Source organism: Hydra viridissima, unplaced genomic scaffold (genome assembly GCF_058129835.1).
Source record: "Hydra viridissima isolate aposymbiotic clone 2 unplaced genomic scaffold, HvirCarnegie_v1 scaffold_7, whole genome shotgun sequence".
Classification (NCBI taxonomy): Eukaryota; Metazoa; Cnidaria; class Hydrozoa; order Anthoathecata; family Hydridae; genus Hydra; species Hydra viridissima.
The window spans coordinates 1,405,423-1,432,420 of record NW_028324306.1 but is presented as its reverse complement, the minus strand read 5'-3'; the positions used below and the strand labels follow the sequence as shown (position 1 = coordinate 1,432,420).

General features: G+C 29.4%; 2 protein-coding genes, 1 long non-coding RNA gene and 1 pseudogene across 6 annotated transcripts; 2 read left to right on the top strand and 2 right to left on the bottom strand.

Annotated features, from left to right (window-relative positions):
* The first annotated feature begins 6,105 nt into the window (after positions 1-6,105).
* LOC145184315 (GTP-binding protein Rheb homolog 1-like) lies at positions 6,106-8,464 on the top strand. Of its 2 annotated transcripts, XM_090093783.1 has the most exons (2): positions 6,106-6,247; positions 6,660-8,464. In XM_090093783.1, the coding sequence occupies exons 1-2, from the start codon at positions 6,245-6,247 to the stop codon at positions 7,443-7,445; spliced, it is 789 nt and encodes a 262-aa protein (XP_089949909.1). In that variant the 5' UTR covers positions 6,106-6,244; the 3' UTR covers positions 7,446-8,464. The 2 variants fall into 2 exon arrangements, with proteins under 2 accessions (XP_089949909.1, XP_079916075.2); XM_080059949.2 differs by lacking the exon at positions 6,106-6,247 and having other exon boundaries at positions 6,552-8,464.
* Positions 8,465-10,513: 2,049 nt separating this feature from the next.
* LOC149885536 (uncharacterized) lies at positions 10,514-12,715 on the top strand. Its single transcript, XR_016454410.1, has 2 exons — positions 10,514-11,924; positions 12,426-12,715. It is a non-coding gene; the product is annotated as an uncharacterized LOC149885536 (long non-coding RNA).
* A 2,954-nt stretch (positions 12,716-15,669) lies between these two features.
* LOC149885535 (uncharacterized) lies at positions 15,670-16,633 on the bottom strand (annotated as a pseudogene).
* Positions 16,634-17,927: 1,294 nt separating this feature from the next.
* On the bottom strand, positions 17,928-23,509 carry LOC145184669 (uncharacterized). Of its 3 annotated transcripts, XM_090092223.1 has the most exons (4): positions 22,745-23,504; positions 20,081-20,254; positions 18,985-19,232; positions 18,369-18,756 (listed from the first exon to the last, which is right to left on the bottom strand). In XM_090092223.1, the coding sequence occupies exons 1-4, from the start codon at positions 23,127-23,129 to the stop codon at positions 18,511-18,513; spliced, it is 1,053 nt and encodes a 350-aa protein (XP_089948349.1). In that variant the 5' UTR covers positions 23,130-23,504; the 3' UTR covers positions 18,369-18,510. The 3 variants fall into 3 exon arrangements, with proteins under 3 accessions (XP_089948351.1, XP_089948349.1, XP_089948350.1); XM_090092225.1 differs by lacking the exons at positions 20,081-20,254; positions 22,745-23,504 and adding an exon at positions 19,362-20,051 and having other exon boundaries at positions 17,928-18,756; XM_090092224.1 differs by lacking the exons at positions 18,369-18,756; positions 18,985-19,232 and adding an exon at positions 19,447-20,013 and having other exon boundaries at positions 22,745-23,509.
* Positions 23,510-26,998: the final 3,489 nt, after the last annotated feature.

The window sequence follows — 26,998 nt, the reverse complement described above, 5'->3', positions numbered from 1 at the left end:
CATGATATAAAATAAATTTATGTATAAATTAAATTCCAAAATTTTAAAAAAAAATTATTTTGACTTTAGGTTTTTATGAAAACAGGTTTTTACCTATATTGGAAAAAGGTTCGAATGTTCTCAAAACAATTTAAAGTTCTGCTTTATTGCTTTTTAACTCCTGAGCAGCGCTCAATCAGCCAAAGGTGAGTTTTTTTAACCACAAGTTGTAAATGCGAGGTTATGGCAATCAGCTTAATTGTTGAAAATGGGGAGTATATCGAGTGGATTGAGGAAGATGAATTAGATTCGGCCGATACTTATATCATTTGTAACAAAGATAAGCCTTTCCTTGTTTACTTTTTAAGTAACAATCTGCTTCAGCAGATTTTTTTTTTTTCAGAATTCTCATCCTATCAGAATCTTTCAGAATCTCACAGAATTTGACAATAAGATATAAAGTAATAGCAAACTGTGTGATTTCCAGGGTTTTTTAACTTACAAAGAAATAGATTAATTTGTAATTCTTAATTTTTTTCTACTGATCTTGAAACATCTTCCTAATACTTTAACTTCTTTTTTAAAAAAAAATGTGTTTTTTTGTCACTATTTATTAAAAGCAACTATATTATTTATTATTTATTATTTAATATTTATTATTGTAAGTAAAAATTTAATTGCAATCTCAAGTCAGCAGTTACAGTAAACCAATAAAACCATTTGATGAGCCAATTGAAAGAAGTATCCAACGCCACAAAAACCAATCAAAAGAAAATTAATTGTTTACAATATTTATTGAGGACATCTGAAGTTTTTCATACCTTAATTCGTATATATTTAATTTAGTTTGAGTATACAAATATAGTTTCTCTTCAAGTTTTTTTTTTAACTTTTTCGCGTTTTTTGGAGCAATCTGTTTACTATGGAAGGAGGGGGGAGGAGGGGTAAAATATTAAAAAATTGCGTTACAAAAAAAAAGGATAAAACCCCATAATAAGTTGAATTAAAGGGCTTTGAGGAAATACGAAAATTAAAATCAGTGAGGATTTGTTGTAAATGCATTCACTTATTATTAAATCTGTTAAGAAATACGAGTGTAAAAATGGACACAGATATAAAAAAGACCATGAGTATAAAATGGGAGAGGCATTCAAGGAGAATATTAGGTTTCCTTAGCAACAAAATGTTTCATCAAGGAGATAAAAATATTTTGTTGCAAAGAAAACATACATACATACATACATACATACATACATACATACATACATACATACATACATACATACATACATACATACATACATACATACATACATACATACATACATACATACATACATACATACATACATACATACATACATACATACATACATACATACATACATACATACATACATACATACATACATACATACATACATACATACATACATACATACATACATACATACATACATACATACATACATACATACATACATACATACATACATACATACATACATACATACATACATACATACATACATACATACATACATACATACATACATACATACATACATACATACATACATACATACATACATACATACATACATACATACATACATACATACATACATTGATTAATTAAAGTTCTGAAAAAAGATACTGACGCACATTGTTTAAAATATTCATCGTTGCTATAGTTAAGCTAGGAAGACCTTCAGCAAATCCTGATTTGATTGTGTATTTTAAAATTTCCAAAACTTCCGGGTTGTATTCTCTTTTGCAAGAGAATTGCTTAAATCTTTGAATGTGTTAACAAACTTTTATAATTTCGTTAAACTAACTCATAGCTTTAAGTTCATCATACAACTATGAGAGATTTTTACATGCCTAAAGAATGTTATCATTTACAAAACTCATCAAAAGTTAAAATTGCGTGAGAAATCCAAACTTTGTATTAATTTGTAGCTTTCCTTAATAACTTGTTTCAATCATTTTGGACTTGATGCTATAGGTTAACCTCAAGCAATCTACTAATTTGTTATCTCAAAAGATGCACAATCATTCTAGATCTTTTTACGTCATCTCATTTAATAAAATGAAATAAGCAGACAACAGTTTTCCGTATTTTAATCTGTTTAAAATCTTTTATTCCTACGAATGATTTTCCCAAAAATACTTGCTGATGTTTTAACGAGATTAAAATGATAAAGCTGAGCTGAAGGTAAATTTCAAGTTAAATTTCTAGGTAAGAAAATAATTACACATCATTAGTTACTCCTGATGATATAATGTGTAATCCTGTAGATGTCAAGAACGAAGTGAATCATACACCAACAACATAATAACCCTGATCCTTACATTAGTTTGTTCCGTTAGGTCGTTGCATCAATTTTTTTAATAAGTATGTTTTAAAAATCATAAGTGATTTTTTCCGGTTTGGTTTCGTATTTCGAATATTTATCTCAAGTTTCGATTTTATTTGAAAGTTAAAGTTTCAGCTATCAGTTTACCATTTATGCTAAAACATCAGTATTTTTCAGTTCAAAGTTTATATGAACTAAAGTAAATAACAAATTATTAATCTCTCTCTCTCATATATATATATATATATATATATATATATATATATATATATATATATATATATATATATATATATATATATATATAGTGGTGTGGAAAACTTTTTACAATCATTATAATCTACATTCGTGAGAGAAAAATAAAGTTCTTGAAGAAATTCTTAAATCTTCTTGTGAAAATACTTCACTATTATCGATAGGTAAATTAACCGTGAACGATGTTTTTCTAAAATACATTTGTAGGTATCGTCAACGTAGTGGTACACCAAGAAAACCTCTAAAAAAGTATATCATATTATTAAACACAAATCAGCTGCAAATGTCAAGAAAACTGTTGCCGAAATATCACGCGTGCTAAAGGATGAGCACCTTGCTAGCTTTAGTCACAGTGACAAGAAAACTACATGACATGGGATTTTTTGGTCGTATAGGTATTAAAAAACCATTAATCCGTAAAAGGAAAAAGAAGATCCAATTAAAATTTGTCTAAGTTCATCTAAATTGGAAAATTTAAAGATTGGAAAAAAGTAGCTTTTGAAGACAAATCCAAATCTTTTTGGATTCGATGATAAACAATTTGTATGAGGTCCTATTGGCACGAGAAATGATGTTCAGTAACAAATTCCAAAAACACTTAGGAGAAAGTGTGCTAGTTTAGGGAATTCTCTCTCTACAAGGATTAAGTCTATAGATCGTAATCAATGGAACTCTGCCTAAGGAGTAGGTCCATAGATCATGATCAATGGAACTCTGCTATTTACAAGGGTATTTCAGAAAGCAGCTTGTTATCTTATGCTGATGAAACTGTACTTTAGAAACGGAGATTTCAGCAGGATAATGACCCCAAACACTGATTCTACTGATTTTCTACTTTAATTTGAGAGTTTTAAGCAGGAATTTTAATCCCCGGACTTGAATTCAAGTTTAAAAGCTTAGATATTTAAATAAAGCAGTACAGTTCACGCATTGAAAAATACGGCTTAATATAAATATCTAAGCTTTTTTTAAGCAGAATGGTATAAAATTCTACCTTCTTGTATTAAGCGATTAATTTCCTAATGCCACATCGTTGTGCGGCCGTTATCGCTGCAAAGGGTTATGGTTACAAACTGTTAATGTCAAAATTTACTTTAACTTAATCATGAACACGTGGGCTAAAGATTATTTTTAAAGTAAAAAGTGTCAGGAAACCTTTGCACGTGTAAATATAGCAACTGCAATAATAAATAAATTAACAAGATAAAATATCCTTTTGCAATATCATTTTGTTTTTTTTTTTAAATAAATTAGAGTACGAAATGTCACTAAACTTTTGTACGCCACTGTATGTGCGTGTGTATATATATGTATATATATATACATATATATATATATATATATATATATATATATATATATATATATATATATATATATATATATATATATATATATATATATATATATATATATATATATATATATAATTTAATCAACTCACTGTTTGAAAGCAAGTTTAGCCTTTCTTAGAAAATGTCATTATAAAGATATAACACGTTTACAAATGTATACAACTACAGTTTTTTCAAAAATCATTGCGTAAACATCTTTAGTATACAAATGTATTGTTTGCTGTTATTGACGATATTGCTACAAAAATTTTTGTTACTCGACGTGTTCATAAATCTTCATTGATTTTTAAATACTTTTATGCAATCAGATTTTTTTTTCGTGACACTATTATGATCAATCTGAACCTGCAAAAAAAAGGGGTTGCTTACCACTAAAGTTTTATTGACGCAACTGGACGTAAATAAATGAAAAAGTAATGACGATCAGAAAGGAAACTGTATATCCTGAAATTATTATTTAAATTTACAGATTTTGATAAATTAAATAAAATTAAATAAAATTAGAAGTGAAACAAAGTAAGAACCAATAAAAAGAGGAGGAGGGGCGGGGTTGTGTGATCAATAGTTATTTCAGGTAACTTTAAAAGCTTTTGGTTATCAACACTTTCACAGCCTTTTTTTTTTCGTTTAACGTAATTCATTAAAACCATAGTTTTTTTCTGATTGTTTTTAAAAAAAGGTATTGACCAAGACAGTAAAAACAGAAAAAAGACGTCACAATGTAAAAATTAAGACCTCTTTCATTTTCAATTCCTTTTCATTTAAACTTTATATAAAAAAGAGTTATAACAATACAGAAACAAAATAACATCTGCAATCTTTTATCCCCTTATATCATTGGTATTAAAGTCACAGGGTTTTCAATTTCCTACTGTGTTTCAATTTCGCATTAAAACAAAATAAAATATATTTATTGGTTAATTTTCTTTCTTATCATTATGTGACGGAAGGAAATCGTTTGAAGTTTTAAAAAATGTGCTTTTTTTTCTCGTCGTTTTTTATATCGATTGCTATATAATATTAACTTTCAGCATAATTTACATTAAAAAAAAAAGAAAGAAGTATCTCGAAATAGTCTGCAAATTAAAACGTTTTGCTGTATGTGCGGAGAAACTAAAGAATTATAATACAAAATACACTTTTAAAATCCAAACACAATCGAACTATTGTTTCGTGTGGAAAATATTTTCGACCAGATCTAAAAGCACGTTTTGTGTGAGAAGAAGCGCGCGGTTTAAATACAAATAAAATAATATATTAAATACTTTGTTAGCTTAAAACGTTAAAATTCGAATATAAAAAGTAAAAGAAACTTAATTTATTTAAATTGTCAAAAATGAATATTTTTATGAAGTAAAAAAAAAATCTTGCGTTTGGTTGCTTTGTGCGTCAACTTCGCATTTCGACGCACGTCTATATAATTTTGTAAACAAAAATGTTACACAAATAATTCAATTAAAAACTTTACGACGTAGAAACAGCTTCGCCTTAATCATTCAGATGTTATATTGATATTGCATAGGTAATCTGAGTCAATATAGCTATTAAAGTCCTCTATTTCCTTTTATAACTTATCACCACACATGAAGATACATGCAAAAAAATAATCCATTGAACACTATATTTTAGGAGGCAAAATATCATCAAAAGTTTGAGAGCCACTGATTCTCATTGTGGGGGTTGCTGCCATTTATATTGAATTAATAATAAACCTGTACAAGTACAGAAATAGAATGGTGTAGGAAGTTTGGAGAATTTAAGGAAGACAGCTTCCCTTTGGTATAAACTTAAAGCGATAAGATAAAATTACTGGCATGATTAAATTGCATCCTTTGTTTTAATTTTAATGTATTTTTATAAATCCGTTTGCCAAACTGTAATTACTCCAGGAACCTAAGGTCTAAAAGAAAGAAAAAAAAACTGAATTATTTTAACTGATACGTCATTTTTATATACCTGTTTAAATAAAATCTCTAGTATATTCTCTAAAGATTTTATTAAACTTTATAAAAAATGATTTCCATGCCTATTTTTATTTCTTTAAATCTATCCAAATATAATTTCTATTGTAGAAAAAAACCCACATAATGTGGGTTGGTTTAATCGTGTAGGATGACAATAATTACCTAAAAGAATTGTTCAAGGAAAATGATATTCTTCAAAAATGGAAAACGTAACGGATTAGTTTTCTTATAAATAGGATTAGCACGAACTCTAGCAGTGATCAAAATTGTTCTATGTTTGAGGCAGACGCAAGATTACTTTCTGACTTTTTTTTGGTGATCAGATTATTTTATGGTAGGTTTATTTGTTAAAAGAATCTGTTTTTTGTTTTTTTGACGCTTGTAAAAAGGTTTACGTGAGAATAGGAATTTCCGTGCTTAAAATAATTTTGTGAAATGTGAAAGCATTATAAGTTATTTCATTGTGCAATAACCGATGAATGATTAAACGCGTTCTTATATTGACGTGAGTTAAAAAAAATCGAAGATGTTTGGATAACGTTGAGTTGCTATTGTTCCATTTGACGTCATTGGCACAAATGATATGCTAACTATTTTAACTCTCCGTCGGCAAAAGTTTATTTATTTGTGTGCGTCAGTTAACCGCGTTAAGTTTTCGAATAGAAGTTGAAATTAAACAACAAATATCGCAGATTTGTTTTGGTAAAGCAAATAGATCGCGTATTAATACTGATTCTTTATTTTAGATTTTTTTAAGTATGAAGGAATCATATACAGCAACCAAACTTTGCACGAAGGAAGACTTCTATACGAGCATGAGAAAGACAACTCATTATCAGAAAATTAGCGTAAGAAAAGAAAAGAAAAGACGTAAAATAGTCATTATTGGTCCACCAAAAAGCGGCAAATCGGCTTTAATAGAGAGATTTTTAAACAACTCTTATACAGACATACCACATAATAAAAAGTTGAAACGAGGTAGTCAAGACTACCACTACAAGGGTTACCATCTTAACATTGAGTTTGTTGTTGTTCTGGAAAGCGAGAGCACGGACAACAAAGTATTTCACATAAAGACAGCGGACGTTATTATACTAGTTTATGAGTTCGGTAATTTAAATTCCGTCGAAGATTTAGCGCGATCATACAAAGCTCTCCGTACAGTCCGTGAAGACAAGATGCCTGTTATACTAGTTAGTACCAAAATCGATAAATATGGCGGGTCTTCACCTCAACTACTTTTTCAAGAACCGGACAATATTTCGTCAGTTTTATGTCGTATTAGGGGGGCAAAACAAGTACACACATCCGCTAAATATAATATAAATATCAGAGACGCGTTCGAGATGTGTTTTGATGACATTATCAAGCGCATTCACACGTGGTCAATGTCAGCTCAACAAGAACCGTCAATTGGAGAAGAAAAACGAGATAATTTAGTTTTAAGACAAGAACCAACGAAACTTTTACTTTTTCGACGATTTCTCACAATATGTCATTTAAAGAAACGAGAAGATATCGCAAATACGTGAGAAATTTTCGTTGAAAAATAGATTAAGAAAAAATATATTTTTTAAATTTCTATTGATATGAAAGTTTGTTTTAAGATTTATCATTCTATTCATGAATCGTTATAAATAAAAAAAAACACACACTTTCGTTTGTTTAGGTAATTATTCCGTTCTTTAAGAACCCGTAAGTAAACGTCACTTTTACGTGTTTTTAAAGTCTTTTTTAGGCCAATCATGTTCTGACTCTATTGTTCGGACTCATTTAACATGATAAATCTGTCTTGTCCTAAAGATACCAATATTTGTTTCTTTACTCATAAAGGATTGTGTTAAAATTCCTTCCTGTTCCAAAAATGATATAGAATGTCAAACTTGCATTGTTACTTTGCGTATAATGCTCAAGACTTTTTGATAATACTCTTTAATACCCTCGTTTCTGTCTTATCAAAAGGAAATATTTTATTAGTAGTAATAAGTGTTGTCGGATATGTTAAGAATTAACAAACATCAGGCTATGTGTGACCCTCTCATTAATCATTCAAATTTTTCGCTCATTTTGTATAACGAGCGAAAACATTAGAATGCCCAATCTCACGTGTTAATGCTTTTTTTTTAAACTTTCGCCTACTCGGAGGGAAAAAGATTACGTATAAACAAACAGTGAAAACAAAATGAATTTAAACGCAACAGAAATAAAAAATGGTTTTAAATATAAGGGAGATCTAATTGAAGTGTTCTCTTCACCAGAAGGTTTAATTGGAGTCGGGCGTAAAGCCAGAAGTCTTGTTAGTTTATGTATTTTTCGTCATTTCTGACTAAATATTTTCAGGCTTTTGGCGTGTTTTCATTTTACAATTCCGGACTTCTGACCGTATGTTTATCGCTACATTCCGGTATTATTTTCATCTTTTCTTATAATCCCAGGATTATGGCTTGTTTATAGACTTTTGACATAATTTACATTTTATTGATCGAAAACACAGTTTCTTAACCTTACAAAAGTTTCCCAGGCCAAATTCGAACTTATGACGCAAAATAAACGTATGGCTTCGTGCAAAAAGAGAGAAAAAAAAAAAAGTAGAAGTGACCAAGTAATACAATGGCCGAGTCTCGCGGCCGGTTTATTGCATGACTTTTTTTTTGCACACATCAAAGTTTTTGCAACAAAAAAATCGAAGTAGCATTTTATTTTTTCTCTTGATATGTCTTTCAGAAAGATTTAGAAAATGCAAGAACAAAAAACAAGAAGCAGAACCAAACTAGCAATGTCTTTGTCCCAATCTATACTACTCCTGCTTTTTCTGAAATCTTTCTGATTCTTTATTTTCTCCTTGTAATGGAATTAAGATGTGCATGAATTACCTTTAGTCAGACCTGTGATGTGCATGAATTACCTTTAGTCAGACTACGTCATCAAACTGTTTTGTTGAAGGTTTTTAGTCACTGATCTCTATAATAACTGGATAGCGCATCTCTAATATCAAAATTGACGCCAAAATCGCCATATTGGAAAGCCCCAGAACAATGAAATCTGATATGTGCGATAAAGCGATAAAGCGATAAAGCGATAAGCCGAAAAACAGAACTTAAAGCTTACGGGATTAAAATTTTTGGGGCTTTCCAATATGGCGATTTTGGCGTCAAAAAATAAGAAGTTTTGCTCGAAGTTGCGCTATCCAGTTATTATAGAGATCAGTGGTTTTTAGTTAGTCATAAAAACGTGATAATCACAGCTCACTAATTCATGAGGAAAAAATTAATGGCAGTCAACATACATCCCATAAAATACTGTTTATATAATTTGACTATTGCGAACAGAAGCCAAATTTGGACCAAATGAAGAAAAACTGATTGCATTGTGTTCAGAATATTCAGTGATGTATAAAAGAGAATGCTGTAGTAAATCCTCTTCTCCTTCTTCAATAAAGATTCAAACTCTTCTTGAGAAAGAGCTTAGAGGTCCAATTACTGCCAAGGATCGTGCTGCAAATGTCAGAACCTTTTGCAACTCAATAGTAAAAGGGATGCATAAGCAGCAGATTCGGACCTGTTATCATCCAGGTGTTATCAGGTTATGAAAATTAGTGCGTGAATCAGAATACGGTAAGAAACCGTAAGAGTGATGTATATTGCTTGAGATAATGCTCAAAAAAAAAGCAAAACATTTGAATGTACAAAAGTTAAAAAACTGGGTTTTTTAACTTTATTGTCTTTAACTGGAATAAAGATTGCTTTAATATAGATTATATGGTTTTCAGGGTTGACTTTGCAAATGGATTACTCATAATTTCTATTTTCGCAATAAAGAATGATGAGAAGGGAATTAATCTTTTAATCTGAGAGATTAAGTTTTTTTATCCTACGGATTAAAATAAAAGGTTGGAATGTGTTGTATCATAAAAATGGAGAAAGACCTTTTTTTGTTGTCGTTGAAGTTATAAAATATTTTTTGTTTGAAGTGCTACGTGGCATTTTTATTTGTAAGTTTAGTAAGGGTGTAAAAGGAAAAACTTAGCAAACTAAATATGGAAGATCCACGTCTAAAGATACTTTGTTCTCACATTTATACCAAAACTATTTAAAAAAAAAATAAACATAATCCATGTCCTATCTCTCACTTTGTAGATATGCTTGTATCACTTATGACGAGTTTCACCGGTGGGAAAAAGAACCCTTTGAGTGAATGTTTGAACAAAATTAACAAAACTTGCGATAGAAAACGTTTGAAGATATTTTCAGGCTATAATTGATACACAATAGGTCATAGGGCTAAAATCCCCAAAAGATCATTAAATGTTAAGGTTTTAAAAAGGGTATGCATTGCATAACGTTAATAAGTCAGAAATGATACTTTTTGTAAGAAAATATTTACTTATATTACTTATGAGGTACTATTTGTTATTTAAATACTAGTTTTTAATTCTTTTTCGCGGAAAATAAACTTAAAATTTTTTTTGTATCTCTCAAAGAGGTTTGCATATTTCATAAATTGGAAGGCTTCTATAATTTGACGGTTTCTTGCATTGAACAACAAAATTTTTAATCAAGAGTAATGTATTAAATAATGGTTGAAATATTTTTTTTCTTTCAGAAAATAGAAAAAAAAAATCAACAGTATGTCGTTAATCAAACAGCAGCATGTTAAAAAAATTTGTTAAAAAATTGCTTGACGTTTGTAAATCCATACATCTTTCAACTCATGTATAGTTACAGCTCGTAAAAAAACCTACACATCGATCAATGAGAAGTAAAAAAAACCAGCACATCGACCAATGAGAAGTAAAAAAACCAGCACATCGACCAATGAGAAGTAAAAAAAAAGAAGTGGTTCTTGCTGGATATGAGTCCATCATGCTTTCTAGTCAATTTTATATCGAAAGTTTGTGTTTTATTGGATGAATTTACAACTAAAGAAGCTGAAGTACAATATGTTGTTGCCTTTACAAAGGTTGGTGGAAAAATTCTAATCATAGTTTCCACACCGATCAACTCTTTTCAATGTTGTTCAATGTGTGTTGTATCTTCTACGAAAGTGAAGCTTTGAAGCTTCTTTTAAAGCTTCTTGTGAAGAGGGAAAAAGAAACAAATTTTATTCATATGTTTAATACTCTCACTAAACTCAAACTTATTTCTCATCAAACCATGAAAGGTGTGATAAAACGAAAGGTGGATAACTACATTAAATATAAAACACAATTGTATTTTAAATTTGGTTTTGCAATATTAACTAAAACCATAATTAAGTTTAGATAAATAGAAAAGAATAAAAAGTGCAGTTTGTTTTTAAGTTTTGATACGAATTTTAAGAAAAAGATAGAAATTATATTTTGGGAACAATTTCCATCAGTACAACCAAGAATGACAGACAAACATAAATAAAGACCATCCTCACAAGTTAGGAGATTTTTAATAACGAAGGTCTCGTCAGAATGTCTGTAGATATTGACTAAGTGAAGACATAAAAGTATATACATAAAGTTAAAGTGGCCTCAGTCGGCAAATAAATGGGATATTTTATTTATTTGATACTTTAGTTTTCTTATACTTTTTTTTCATGCAACAAACTTGTTTATGGGCGTTAAAACTTGGATAATGTGTATGTCGTACGTCGTACTTCTGCATACGTTGGACAAAAAATCAACTACTTATGTCATTCTAAAACCACTTCTTAAAGTAGTAAGAGCAGCATAATTAATCTTTCATCAAAAGAATTCATCTGAACAAAATGGGTCAACATTTAAAATCAGTAGAGTTGCTGGTAAAACTTGTTTGGCAATCAGCAAGTCAAGATAAATCGAAAAGTATCAGAGGGTGACGGAGATAAATCGAAAAGTATCAGAGGGTGACGGAGATAAATATTTTGAGGTTGATTCAGATTTCAGAAAAAGCAGGAGTAGTATAGATTAGGACAAAGACATTGCTAGTTTGGTTCTGCTTCTTGTTTTTGTTCTTGCATTTCTAAATCTTGTTAAAACGTGAAGGAAGTTTTGAAATACCTATGTAAGATTATTATTGTTGTTGATGTTATTATTTGGGTCTTATAATTCTTTCTGAAATTAATGTAATCATAAAATTGTCAACCGACTCGTAGCATATATTTTAAAACTAAATTTTTAACAAATAAGTCCATTAATTATACTTATTATTGTCATCTTCATATTTGAAATATTTTTCATCTGCTTGGTTTAGTAATAAAAAGAGCCTAAAATAATTTTTTTACGTTTAAAAAAATATCATAAAACCAGCAAAAAAAAAACAAAAATATGATTTAAACTCAATTTTTACTTTAAATAAACGTAAATGTAAATCTTTTTTTCGAAATATTTTACCGAATAAAACACCGAATCAAAAACCGATTAAAATACCGAATGAAATACTGAAGTATTTATTTTTTAAGATAATTAAACAATCAGGAGTTTAAAATATTTCAACTAATTCTTAAAGTAAACCTTTCAGTTTTAATATAAATATGTTTTCAATATCTAAAAATTTCATTTTCAGATACTGCTTTGAAATTCAAGAAATTCCCTTTTCAGCCACTGCTTGCCGAGATTTATTCTTTTGCAACTGCATTGAAAAAAAATGCGATTTGTTTCTTTCAAGGACTCGTTGCGTAGAATGGAGATCAAACTAGTTTTCTATCAAATTTTTACAACATATGTAAATTACAAACAATAAATGAAGGTCGGATATATATATTTTTTTTCACAGAATAGTTCAAATTCCATTTGAACTGTTTATTTTTTAAAGTTGTTATTACGCTTCGTTATCAAGGATAGCTTTGTTGAATTTATGACTGTTGATGCAAGAACATTTGCAAGTTTTAAAATAAGGCTAAAATTAATGTCATTAACCGGTCTGAAGAGAAATATTTACCGGTCTGAAGAGAAATATTTACCGGTCTGAAGAGAAATATTTACCGGTCTGAAGAGAATTATTTACCGGTCTGAAGAAAATTATTTAAAAATAAAAGGGTTCTCCTAATAAACAATCAAGTTTATCGCTTATCTATTAAATTTTATTATCTATTTTTATTGCTGTGGAATTCCCTTTTTTCTTTTTCTTTTTTTTTTTTACAATCAATTGAAACTTAAGTTTTAATTAGAAATGTTAGCTCAAAAGGTTATTTTCTATTAAATTAAAAGTTTAATGCAGACGCAGGTCACTTATAACGGGGTAAGCTCGCATTGCACGCAGACACTTAAGGCGTATAGACACGTATGATAAGGTTGGCATTTATGGAATTAAGACATTTCTTGCATTCCATTAATCTCTTTTTTTTCAAGCATGTTTACCATGTTATTTAACATCTCTTGCATAACATTTATTAAAAGCATCAGATTTCGAAATATGAGGAACCATTAAGGTTGGTTTCCATATAGTCGCACGACAGTCGTGCGACAACTGTCGCGCAACAACATCTACAATATTTGTCGCACGACCAGGTGTTTCCATTAATTTTAGAAGCGTTTTCAAAACAATTGTTTTGTTTTTTTATCACTTCCGTGAAGCCAAGAAAATAAAGTTCCCATATATATATATATATATATATATATATATATATATATATATATATATATATATATATATATATATATATATATATATATATATATATATATATATATATATATATATATATATATATATATATATATATATATATATATATATATATATATATATATATATATATATATATATATATATATATATATATATATATATATATATATATATATATATATATATATATATATATATATATATATATATATATATATATATATATATATATATATATATATATATATATATATATATATATATATATATATATATATATATATATTTTAATATCATGAACCTGTAACTGAATTTACAAAACATGTGCTTTTAGCTGCAGATTTTTTTAATATCTTTACTACAAATGTAAAAAAAAATGTTTTAAAAATATATGACGAGTACACAGATAAAGTATACACAGGTCGTAATGATAACAAAAAACTTTAACATTAACTGGGAATATAACAAAGATAAAAAAAAACGCAAGAATCAAATTAAAAAAAAAATTAAATAATTTTTGAGAAGAACTTTGGCATTTACAAAAATTTATTTCAAAACAACACATTAAAATTTCTACATAAAACTTTAATTCAACTAATTCTTGATAAGAAATAGTTATCCAGATTCCCAACAATACTTATTTCCAGCCGAAAAAATAATAGAAGTTGATCATCAGCTTTAGTACTATTGGAAAGTTTTTCTCTAAGTTTTTCCTAATGATAAGTTTTTTTATAAGATAATTAATCCTAGTAATAAATAGAAAAATATTTTTAAAAAAATTAATTATATGAACCAATTGATTTTTAGAACAATGGCAAATAATAAAAAATATTATCTCTTGAAGTGCCAGCTTGCACTTTGCAATACATTACTAGCTCTCAGAACATTGCAGAGTAAAAAAAAAAAAAGAAAGCACAAATTTTGGGTTCGCTCATTGTTTAAAAACCGTTGTGAAAAAGGAGCATTTAACACACTTGTTCCTGAGCTACGACTTCATGACAGAGAATTTTTTCATCGTTTTTACAGAATGTTGCCAGAAAGGTATGAACACTTGTTATCAATGATTGCACCTAGCATTACAAAAAAGTCATGTCGAAGCCGTCAAACTATATCACCCTCAGAACGATTGACTGTGACACTGAGATACTTGGCTACTGGAGATTCACAACAAACACAAGCTTTTTACTTTAGACTGGGCAGAACAACAGTGTGCAACATTATAAATGAAACAACAAAGGCCATTTGGGATGTGTTACAACCATGTTATCTAAAGGCACCAAGTACAACAAATGAGTGGGAAAAATTGGCAAACGAATTTGAAAATGAATGGAACTTTCCTAATTGTATAGGGGCCATAGATGGTAAACATGTATGTATAGAAGCTCCTAGTTTGAGTGGATCAGCATATTACAACTACAAAAACTATCACAGTATGGTTTTGGTAGCCATATGTGATGCAAAATATTGCTTTACTTTGGTAGATATAGGTAGCTATGGCAGAGATAACGATGCTTTTATATTCAATGAAAGTAAAATGGGTAAAGCTTTCAAGAACAACTTATTCAAGCTTCCTAAAAACCGACAGCTACCAAATGGCACACAAGTACCACCAGTTCTAGTTGGTGATGATATTTTTGCATTGAAATCATGGTTAATGAAGCCTTTTTCTGGTAAAAATTTGACAATCAAAGAACGTATTTTTAACTATCGATTATCTAGGGCTAGACGAACAATTGAAAACACATTTGGAATTATGGTAGCTAAATGGAGAGTATTTAGACGTCCGATAAAAGCAACCCCAGAAAATATTGAAAACATTATAAAAGCTGCAATTTGTTTACATAATTATTTAAGGATCAATGACAGCATTAACTATGTACCATCTGGATTTGTTGATTTGGAGACAAATTCTGGTGAAGTTATCCCTGGAGACTGGAGGAAAATAACATGTGAAGGTAATGCTTTACATATTTTACCTCAATGTATTAGCAATCGATACACAACAGATGCTAACACTGTAAGATTAACACTAAAAGAGTATTTTAATCATCCAAGTGGATCCTTGTCATGGCAACATAACTATGTAACTAGCTGTGGGCACAATCTAGCAGGAAATAGAGTTTTTTTGGAACAATGAAAAAAAAAGCAATCTTTTGTTTGTAATATTAATATTTTGAAATAATGGTTTAAAATATGTATAACAAAATGTTAAACAACTGTTAACAAAAACAAACAAATTGTATATCAGTTGGCAATATCTGGAAATTCCAGAGCAGCTAAATATTGCTGTATGTTTATTTTAGCAACTGCTTGGGTTTTAGGAGGTAGCTTTTTGATTGTAGCACAAATAGATTTACAAAAATGTGTAATATCGTCGCTTTCTTCATGTGCACTAACTCCTAATGTTGCATTAATATTGTTCATAGTACTAAGTATTGCATCTTGTATTTTTGTATTTTCATCAGGTAGAGATCTTTTAAGTTGTTTTTTTCTTATATTTATAGGAGATTTTATTTCATTTAACGATTTTTGTTGATTACTGAATGTATTTGATTTGTGTGTATTAGAAGAAAAATTCAACACACTTGTATTTTCACTTAAATTTTCATTTTCTACTTCTGCCTGATTACTAACTTCTTCGTCATAGTTTATAGTTTCATTACTTATACAAGACAAAGGTGATTCTGTTGTTGTTGCTTTATTTCCAACATTAGTTGTGGTATCTCTATGGTCAATGTAAATATTTAACCACTGCAAAAAATCATACTCTTTACTGATAAAAATTCGCCCTGAGCCAGAAGGTGTACTTTTTTTTTTCCTTAAAAAGCGTCCATAAGCCGATCTTATATTTTTGTACTTTGATTCACATTCTTGGTCAGTTAAACCAAACAAAACACCAATGGCTGTCCAAGCATTTTTTTAAATAACATTGTTCTTAAATTCAGTATCAAATTTGTTGTACAGCACAGGATACTTCTGCACTTCCTGCATAAAACTTTCTTTGCTGAATTCTTTGATAAACCTTTCTTGTTCAAGTTCCATTTTTTGTTGATATGTGAAAATTTATTTTTTTTAAATATTTTCGTTTTCGAAATAATCAACCAATCATATTTTAGGGTCACGCGATAATTGTCGTAGAGATAGAATTTTTTCTATCTCTGCGACACCTATGGCACGACCATAAAACAGTCTTGCAAGACAAAACTTGTCGCACAACCTATGTTTCCATAAGGTCGCGCGACTGTCGCAAGACAGTCGCACGATTGTCGCACGACAATTTTAAATATATGGAAACCAACCTTTACATTTATTTCTTAATATGTTTCAAAGGTCACTGACGTCTCGAAGTTGTTCAGGGTGAAAATTTTAGTGAAAATTTAAGTACAAACTTATTTCAAAATAAAGTTTTCAGGAAATGTTACAACTTAGTGCAGCCTTTTAAATAGTCCCAAGCCCTTTAAATAGTCTCCAAGCCCCTCACCTCATCCTGACTTCATGAAAGTATTGTGAGATGAATGTCAGTGTGTTTGAGATAAAAAACGGGGGAGAGCAATAACTTGCATCAAGCTGAAAAGATTTCAAAAAAATGTCAAAATGCGTTTTTAATTTTCTTTAACATGAAAAAAAACAGGTTTGTACTAAATAAAAAAAAAAAAAAAAAAATTGTCCAAAAAAAAAAATAAGCGCCATTTTTATTCATCGTCTTGAAGACAAAATACTTTTTTTCCCACGGTATTTCTTCCTTTTCTGATTTCTACTTTCTAAATAACTTGGTCTTGACTAAATTATAGCTCAGCGGGTGCAAAAAGAGATATTTACTCCTTCAAAAGACACCTCATGTTTGTCCGGATATCTGTTAGATATCGTTTGTTAAGCCTGTGACATTTGAGATTCATTGATTTACATTCCAAAAAAAATTGTGTAAAAGAACCACGGTTTAAAAACTAATTTGTTTACATTTATTAAAACCTTTTATAAAAGTTTTTCAACAAAAATTGTCCTCACATTCCTAATGCTCTCATTTTTCTTAATTTTTTCCTTTTTTTTTTTTTTTTTTTTCTTTCTAAATTTGAGTCGGAAAACTTAAAAAAACTTAAAATATTCTTAAGTTTCTTTCTTTCTTTTTTTTTTTTTTTTTTATAAATTTGAGCGTTATATAAACAATAAAAATTATTCAAATGTAAAATATTTAGAACCATCGTCTGAAATTTGTTTGTTTTAAGCGATGTAAACGTGTTTCTTTTGAAACAATTATCAACCGCTCGAATTCGACTCCATTTTCTTACTAATAAAAAACTGGGATAGTATGTAAAACCAACTTGGAAAAACAAATGTTAAGCGAATCGTTCTTATTAAAAAAACATCTGATGACATAATCGAACGTTGACCCAAATTAAAAAGTTTAAAAAAAAAAAAATTGAATAAAAAAACTCATGATTTGTAATTTATAGGGTACATGTATATATTTATAAAAAGTGCTCGCACCATTGCGAATATAAAATACGTTCGTACAACTCCATTTTAATAGTGTTCAATTAAATATAATTCTACGTTGCGCGCACCAAATGAATTGAATAAATGAAATGAAAAAAAAAATAGATGAAATGATCTTAGACTATAATTTACATTATATTTACACTTTTTTTTTTACTACAGTTAATTATATGTTATCTACGACATTAAATGCAATAATTAAATAACAGAATTAGAAATTCATTTTCAAATTTTTTTTCTTCACAGGATGTAAGTAATTTCGTTTTTAATTGAAAGCTTTTTAAGCTAAATTAAAGTTTTTATTATTCACACCAACAATAAAAACAACAAACCGCGAATTTTTCAAAAACAAAGGTTAGTTTAAGACATGCATCCCCAAAGGTATTTTTATTAGAACAAATAGTGTTTTTTTTCACTTGGAAGATTTACAATTATTAAAAAAGTGAAAGGACTATTCTTAATTAAAAGTTTTAACTTTTTTTAAAGTTTTGCTTTCGGTTCTGCAATGTGTTCTAAAATTCTTAAACTACATGCTTAAAGAGAGCTGACGGCTCTGTGAAGAAAATTTTGGTTTAGTAATCTTTATAGATTGAACTGGCGCAGTTTCTTCACCAGAATCAGATATGATAGGCTGTTTTTTTTGTAAGAGGTTCATATGCACAGTTCCGTAGTAGCTTATTTTCCGTGTTTCACCAGACTCAGGTTTAGGCAATACCACATCTTCGTCGTCATTTTCTGTGAAAAAATCGACATTGAAATGCTTCAAGCATACCTAAGTCAAGAAAAAGCAATCTTTTGACAACAATATTTTTTATTTATATAATATATATTTTAATAATATATATTTATATAATTTATATTTTTCAAGCATGTATCATGATATCAATAACTATCTTAGTTCTAAAAATTTTTTATATGCTAAAATAATATTTATTATTATCTTTTCATCTGCTAAAGTTCTTCCATCAGAATGCTTTTTACCCTCGAAAAATGTGTTTACCTTCGCACACCTCACGAATGGATCGGTTAGCTTTCCACATGTTGAAGCTAAACTTGGAACATTACATTCACTGAATTCCCCTCTCGAATGTCTAAAGTCAAAAACAGCTTCTTCTGTCTGCTGTAACCGGAGTCGCCGTTGTCGAAAGCCTCTTATCATAACTGCGATGGAAATAAACAAAGCGACGATCCCAACCACGAGCCAATTTATTATTGTCGGCAAAGCAACAATATCGTTACTATTTGCTCCTGGCGCAATAAAATTTATATATATTTTTTTAAGAGCTAATGAAAATAGCAAAATAAAACAGTTAAAAAATAATGACGGTAAACTTGTGTTTATTTGATCAAAAATAAACTTTAACAAATGAAACCTACCAATATAGGAAGAAATTCCTCGACCAAACTTCCTTGATCGCACTTTTATTTTTGATCAGTATTTTCTTAATGCAGAGAGTGTGAACCTTGTTACGTCGTTGGTGTTATTTTATACGGGTTTTTTTTTTATCAAGGTTTTGCGTAAATTAATTTTCCTTTTGCAATATTTGGCAATAATTTTAAAATATTGTTTAAGATTGCAAAATTAGAAAAATATTATTTCAACTTTTATATTTAGATTGTTGGACTTTGACCAACAACCTAAATATAAAAAATAAAGCAATGGGGAATAGAGGCTGGATTGGGTAAAATTGGCTTACCATAAATCCTCCCAGGCAAAAGTTCAATTTGAAAAAATATAAACAATAACTTTCAAAATAGCCGACTCCATTATATTTAGATTGGACCCACCCTTTTGCATTTATATATCAAATATTTTACATTTATATTATCAAATATTTCTGCATTTAATTTGCTATTTTTTAACACAGTATTTTTTTTATTGGTTTGTTTTAATTATGATTTATATTTTTTTAAATATAATTTAAATGGTTGCTGTTGCTCTCAGTTTTAACAATGTCTTTTGACGTCCATTTTGATTTCATTTATTGGCATAATATTTTAATGGTCTTCTATTCTTTACAATAAGGTCCTAAAAATTGATGATTTTTTTAGAATGCGCGATGGAGAGTGTCATTGAAGTTTAAAAAAAAACTTACCTTCAAGAATTTTGCTTCCGTTTCCAACAAGACTTCCATTAACGTTTCGAATAAATAATACGTGTACTTTATTGCTATTGGCTCCATGACAACAGCATGCCGAAAGGTTAAGCAAAATGACGAACGTTTTAATTGAAGAATTTGAACACGAAGTTCGTATTGCAAACCAGCTATCTTTAAAAAAGGTAATGCGCGGAAAATAACACCCAAATTATGATCAAATAAACAAAATATTTTTAATATCTATTTTAACAATCAAAGCCTTTTAAATGCGTAGATTACAAGACGATTGATAAGTCTTTGCTTCAACTTGATAAATTTTATTTCGAAACAATATTTTTTAAAGTGACCCCCCCCCCCTTTAAATCAGAAGATTAATGTCCTTTAAAGATTTTCCAGGGGGTGAAGTAGAGTAGGTAAACCTATTTTGAAAGAACTATGTTGAAATTTTCCATCTCATTTAGTTTTTCAATTTCTATAAATTAAACTTTTCCTTAATTTTCACATAATTCGAAATAATGTTTTAAGAAATAACTTTTTTCTTATTGGCGTTAAAACATCAGAAAAATCCTCGCTAAGTAAATTCACTACACATGAAAGATTGCATCGCAAAAATGACATTTTTTTTCAAAATTTTTGTACCAGAAAAATTATTTATTGTTATTTTTATTGAAAAACGTGTTGAAAATTTGCGAAAAATAATCTTATTGTCTGATATATACCCCTACTTTTGACAATGGAAGCCAAACGTGGAAATATAGTTTCTTTCCGCCATATTCATAAATAATGAAGTAAGTTAGAATATCTCTGAACAAAAATGAAATCTCAAATGTAAGCAAGGATCAGAAAGGAAAATTATCACACGCAGTTTAGTCAGTGCTGTCAAAAACCAAATTGACAGGGGCCCCATTAGGTCAAATAGAAGAGTGGCAAAAGAGCGCACAGTGAGAAGATTTGTCTAAGAGAACATTGGTGCGTTGATCGTTGAAACAAAAAGTTTTAGAACCAGAAGCAAAAAAAGTTACTTCCTACTGACTAAAGGCTATCATTCCAAAAAGTTTTTATGTTGAAGAAAAAATGACAATTTTATTGTTCAAATGAAAAGTAGTTTATAAACTGACATCACTAAAAGTTGAGTTTTTCGCTGAGTTGCCTCTTTAGGGGAAAAAAATGCCACCTGTTTTTTTTTAAGACAAGCTTGAGGATGGGCGATAAAGAGTATCTTTAATTCCAAACTTGTTCTTAAAACGAGTATCTTTATTGAACCATATTTTGAAAGCTTATGTCTTTTCTTGGATTGTTACCGCCTTACCAGACCCACAAGATTTTCTTCTTGTTCAAAATGGTGTTCCCTGTCAAACGGTAAAGATTGTGCGTTTCTAACTTAAATCATGAATTTTCCGCCAAAGCACATCTGGCCACCCTCTTCGTTGAAACACCTCGACTTCTCAGAGTACATTGAGACAAGGGCATGTGATCGTTACCATCCAAACATTGGCACCCTCAAGGTTGGCATAACCAACCAGTGTTCCGGCACAAGATTGATACTATGATTACCACTGATGGTGGCTACATTAATTAAATATTGTAAAACCCTTTTATCTTTTTTTTCATATCTCGAAAAATTTTTATTTAGGTGGAGAAATTTTGAAAATAAACTTAAAAAAAACGAAAATATTAAAAATCGTCATTTTTTGCAATGCAAAAAGATAAAACATTCTGCTCACGACCGAATCTCAATTCTTAAATACCTAATTTTTCCACTTTTATTCTCTTTTCCAAAACAAAAAGTTTTTTTTGTCTTATTTGCTTTCATTAAGATCGTGACCTACTTAACAACAAAATATTTTCTTTCATCTGGGGTTTTAAAAAATTTAACACCTTTAGATAATTTTATTATTAGTTTATTTTATGAAATTAAAGTATTATTTGAAAATCCAAACGACGCACTTAAAGCTGCAAGTTTTGAAATAGAGGGTTAAGTTCAAAAGGTGAGAACCGGTCATTTTGGACGTATTATTTATTTTACACAACATTCCGCTCCGCACGTTGGAAAACCTTTTTCTCAGCGTTTTATGTCCGATTGCAGTTTAATGATGTGATATTATAGAATGTACAACGAGTGCTTTTAATTTTTGTAACTAGAAGAAGGCAAATACAGAGAAATATAAAATAATTTTTAATTATTGCTAACATTTCTTCAAAATAGTTTTAACCGCAATATTGTAAATATTAAAATGTTATAAATATATGATCTGGTTACAATAAATATTTAATAATTTGAAATTAAACACTTTTACAAATAAACTTTTGGCTAACAAATGACGTTCTGACAAACTGAATGATATAAATATAGCTGTCGGGATCTTTTAGAACCAGTTTTTAACGTCTCGATTTTTAATGACCAGTTTTTAATGTACTTACTTTTAATGTATTACTTAATTTAGTTTGTAATCTACTTATTGCTACTCTATTCACCTCCCCCCCTTCCTCCTCTTATCTCCCTAATAATATCTAGTCATCAGCTTATAGTCTATTCATTCAATTTATTACATTGTGTGTACTTTTTTGCTGCATGCTTTTTACAATCAACTAATGCTTCTAAAAATAATGCACTTAGTTTTTTTACATGAAATCCAAATATTTTGAAATAACAAAATGTACCTCGCTCGAATGTAACTGCATCATCTTTTTCTATTTTTAACCACTGTGCAGAAGGAGAGTAAATTAAGAGTGAATTCCATGCTTCAGCCGGCACCAAAACGCTCAACCCTGAATCACACTTTTTCGCAAATTTAACGAGAACTCTGCACTGTTCATTTGCATCTGATTCGTATTCAAATAATGACAAATTCAAGCGGAGAAAAAAGTTTTCAGAAGAGCCATCTGTAATATTTAAAGGAAAAAACCTATTTGAAAGAACGTTAGTCGTGCCTATTTTGGTTGGAGTGCTGCTGTGGCATTTAAAAGCATTAAAATTACAAAAAAATACCAGCGCTGTGCAAAGAGTCATTTTGCTATAACAATCCAAAAAGATTCTTGTATCCATCTTTAATGGTTATAAAAACTAACAACCGTCGACCTTTACAAAATGCCATGCATGCATAATTGAAAACCTGTACTATCTCGACGACGGAAAAAATTCATAAAAATTTAACTGGATAACGGTTTAATAACATTTTTTTGGCAACCAGTGTACGTAAAGTGTTTCCTAATATAATAACTGAAATTAATCTACAACGTAATTTAAGCGCTATGCAAACAAAACAGTTCTGTTAACGAGAACAAAAATATATTTGTACGTTTATTTGAAACGACACTCAAACGAATTATATTCGTATTTTAAAAAAAGCTTTTGTCTTTTTTTAACCAGGATGTTTGTATAAGGTTTTTTTTCTAAATCGATGAACCATTTTTTTAATATTGGCTTATAATTCATCAGAATAAGAATTTTCAGCTTCGTTTGTTAAACGTCAACTTTAGGAATTAATGACAACTTCAGATTGTAACTTGATGACGTAATGTCTAGAAAGTTGTTTGCGATTTTCTTGAGAGGTTTTTAAGTGCCAGCTTCGTTTGATAAAATATTTCTTAAATGACGACGTTTTTTTTAAAAAAACCTGCTCTGAGCCTGCTTTATTTTTGTTTGTTTTTTTTTTTATTTTTTTTTTAAAAAAAATTTCCGAATTCGAGAAATAATTATATTCAAAAGTTCAAGTATTTTTCTTTGTATATTTTAAATGTTTATTATTTTAAGATTTGTAATTTTAACAAGTTATAACTTTAAATGTTTTGCAATTCTAAACATTTTTTTTTAATTTCAACTATTTGTATTTTTAAATATTTGTATTTATAATTATTTGTTTTTTGTTTGTTAGTGGAAGCTGATTATAAGCTGCAAACATTTTTTAAAAAAAACCATAAGATTACTTTCTTAACATCCAAAACTAAGATTTATATTTTTACTAAAAGCTTCATGCGCCAATTTGAAAACGAAAGTTAACAAATGGAGTGGAACGGGGGGGGGGGTTGAAATTCCCACTTAACTCAGTTGGTCGCGATTACGGACATACAGCTGCGGACAAAACTACGTGAACGATTGCAAATAGTTTTTTTTAATGAAATTTTCAATGTCTTAAAATAAGTTTATAGTTTAATACTATATATGGTTGGATAGAGCGTTTTTTGCTCTATAAGACTGTGTTAAGTGTATTCTCTAATAATTTGTTTAAAATTAAACATATCTAAATGTTCAAAAAGCATCAAATATTTTGCGCGACAAAACCACGTGAACGATTTATAAAAGCGTCATTTTTGATGCAAATTATATTATATTCACATCGAAATCAGTGCTTTTAAAAATCGTTCATGTGGTTTTGGTATTTTAAGAACTTACAATCATTTAAATTTCTCAAGATTATTCTGTTTAACATCAAAAAATTAAAAAAATTAAACTATAATGGTTCGTCAAACTGATTCAAAAATTGAAAGCTTGGTTTTGCGTTTGCGCAAAGAAGAAAAATGGTCCATTGGGCAAATTGCAGCTCATGTGAAGATGTCAAAAGGTGGAATACATAAAATTATACACCGAGAAAAGAGCAAAAAGATCGTTAAGAAAGGTAGTCGTCCACGTATTACGGATAAGCGGTAATATTCCTTTAATTTTATTTTTTTTAATATTTAATCTTAATAATATTAATGTTAATGTTAATTTTAATGTTTAACATTTTATTTTTTAGTACTGATCGAAAAATTGTGCGAAAATCTCTTGAGAATCCACATTTGACAGCCCCTGAAAGCACACGAACGATTCAAAGGCGTTTAAACGAAGGAGGTCTTTATGGGCGCAGACCTGCAAAAAAACCATTCTTTAAGCCCAGGCACGTCAAAGATCGCCTACAGTTCGCTAAAGATCACTTAAACTGGACGGTTGAAAATTGGAAAACAGTTTTATGGTCGGATGAAAGTAAATTTAACATGGTTTGCAGCGACGGTCGAGGTTATGTTAGGCGTCCAGTAGGTAAAAGATTTGCAAAAGAGTATACAATAGGAACTGTAAAATTTGGGGGTAGCAATATAATGGTTTGGGGGTGTTTCTCCTGGGCTGGAATTGGTCCGTTGTACCGTGTAAACGGTATAATGGACCAACTACAGTACAGGGAAATATTATCTAATCAAATGTTGCCACACGCTTTAGAAAAAATGCCTCACAATTGGGTTTATCAACATGATAATGACCCTAAACATACAGCTTTGACTGTAAAAAATTGGCTCATAAATAATAGCATAACGGTTTTGAAGTGGCCTGCCCAATCTCCCGACTTAAATCCAATCGAAAATTTATGGATTGAAGTTGAGCGACGCTTGGGAGGTGGCAAATTTCAAAAACCGGATGAACTTTTTCGAGCCGTACAGTATGAATGGGAGGCATTACCAAAACAGTTACTAGAAACTCTTGTAGAATCTATGCCAAGACGGTGCAAGGCCGTTATCGATTCTAAAGGCTATGCAACTAAATATTAATGTTTGCTTTTTTTTAGAATCTATTATTTGTTGATGTTAGTAAAATTATTCTTTTACGTTTGTATAATCGTTCACGTGGTTTTGTCGCGCAAAATATTTGATGCTTTTTGAACATTTAGATATGTTTAATTTTAAACAAATTATTAGAGAATACACTTAACACAGTCTTATAGAGCAAAAAACGCTCTATCCAACCATATATAGTATTAAACTATAAACTTATTTTAAGACATTGAAAATTTCATTAAAAAAAACTATTTGCAATCGTTCACGTAGTTTTGTCCGCAGCTGTAAATATTTCAAATCAACTTTTTCACATATTTTCGAAAAAATTCTGTCTGTGGGACGGTGTTCAGAATGTTTTAGGCAAGGAAATTAGGACTTATATAGGCAGCAGCATGGAGCGATACTGATGACACAACCAGAATTTGCATCTGTAAGTAAAAATTGTTGAAAATCTTATCTTAAGGCGTCAGAGTACTGTTTTAAGATTAATCAAATCTATTACAAGTTACTCTTCTTCAAATTATAATAATTTTTTTAAATTGTGGTAATTTTGCTCCCAGAGGAAAAATGGGGTTCGTTTTAAGAAAGAGGACGGACTATGTTCTTAATTTTCCTGATAGGTATCTACCTCTCTATTATACCCTCTACCCTCTACCGTTTTGACATTTTAACTACCTCTCTCCTCTACTTTATAAGTAACGAATTACTTTCTATAGTTTTAAAATATTTGAATAGCTCCTGGCAAAAGAGTTTGACTTTGCTTTGATTTCCTATGTTCATGATTTTTCCTTTTTTTTTTTTTGGTTTTATTTATTTTCATATTTTTATGATTTTTTCCTGCAATATTATTGATTATTAAATATTATTTCCTTTAATCAGATGTATAGCTAGAGTTATACCGTACGCGTCGCTTTGTTGGGACATTTAGTCACCCTTTCTATATTTTAACTTTGAAAAGAAAAACTGAAAAAACCTCCTCTGGGCCAGAGTGACAGTTAATGGTTCGGAACGTTTGGTCACCCATACATTCTTATGAAAAGCCATATGAAAGTCTACTTTGAAACGGCTTATGAAAAGTCCACTTTGAAATTTCTTTCTATATTTAAAAGTTGAATATACCAGAATCGCCACGTGTCATTAATTTTAGTTACGCTTTTTATATCTTTTAAATTTTACCGTGATTTTTTTGTGTGCTCTAACGCTTAATTTTCTGGCATTTTGGCAAACATTTAATCGACCATAAAATTTTTTAAGTGAAAAATATTTATGCTTAAGTTTTATCATGCTTTTTTCTCCGTAATAGATTAGAAAATTGAATTGAATTTAACGAGATTTAAAAAATCAATGGACAAAATATAATGACAATAGAAAAGTAATAAATTATATTTA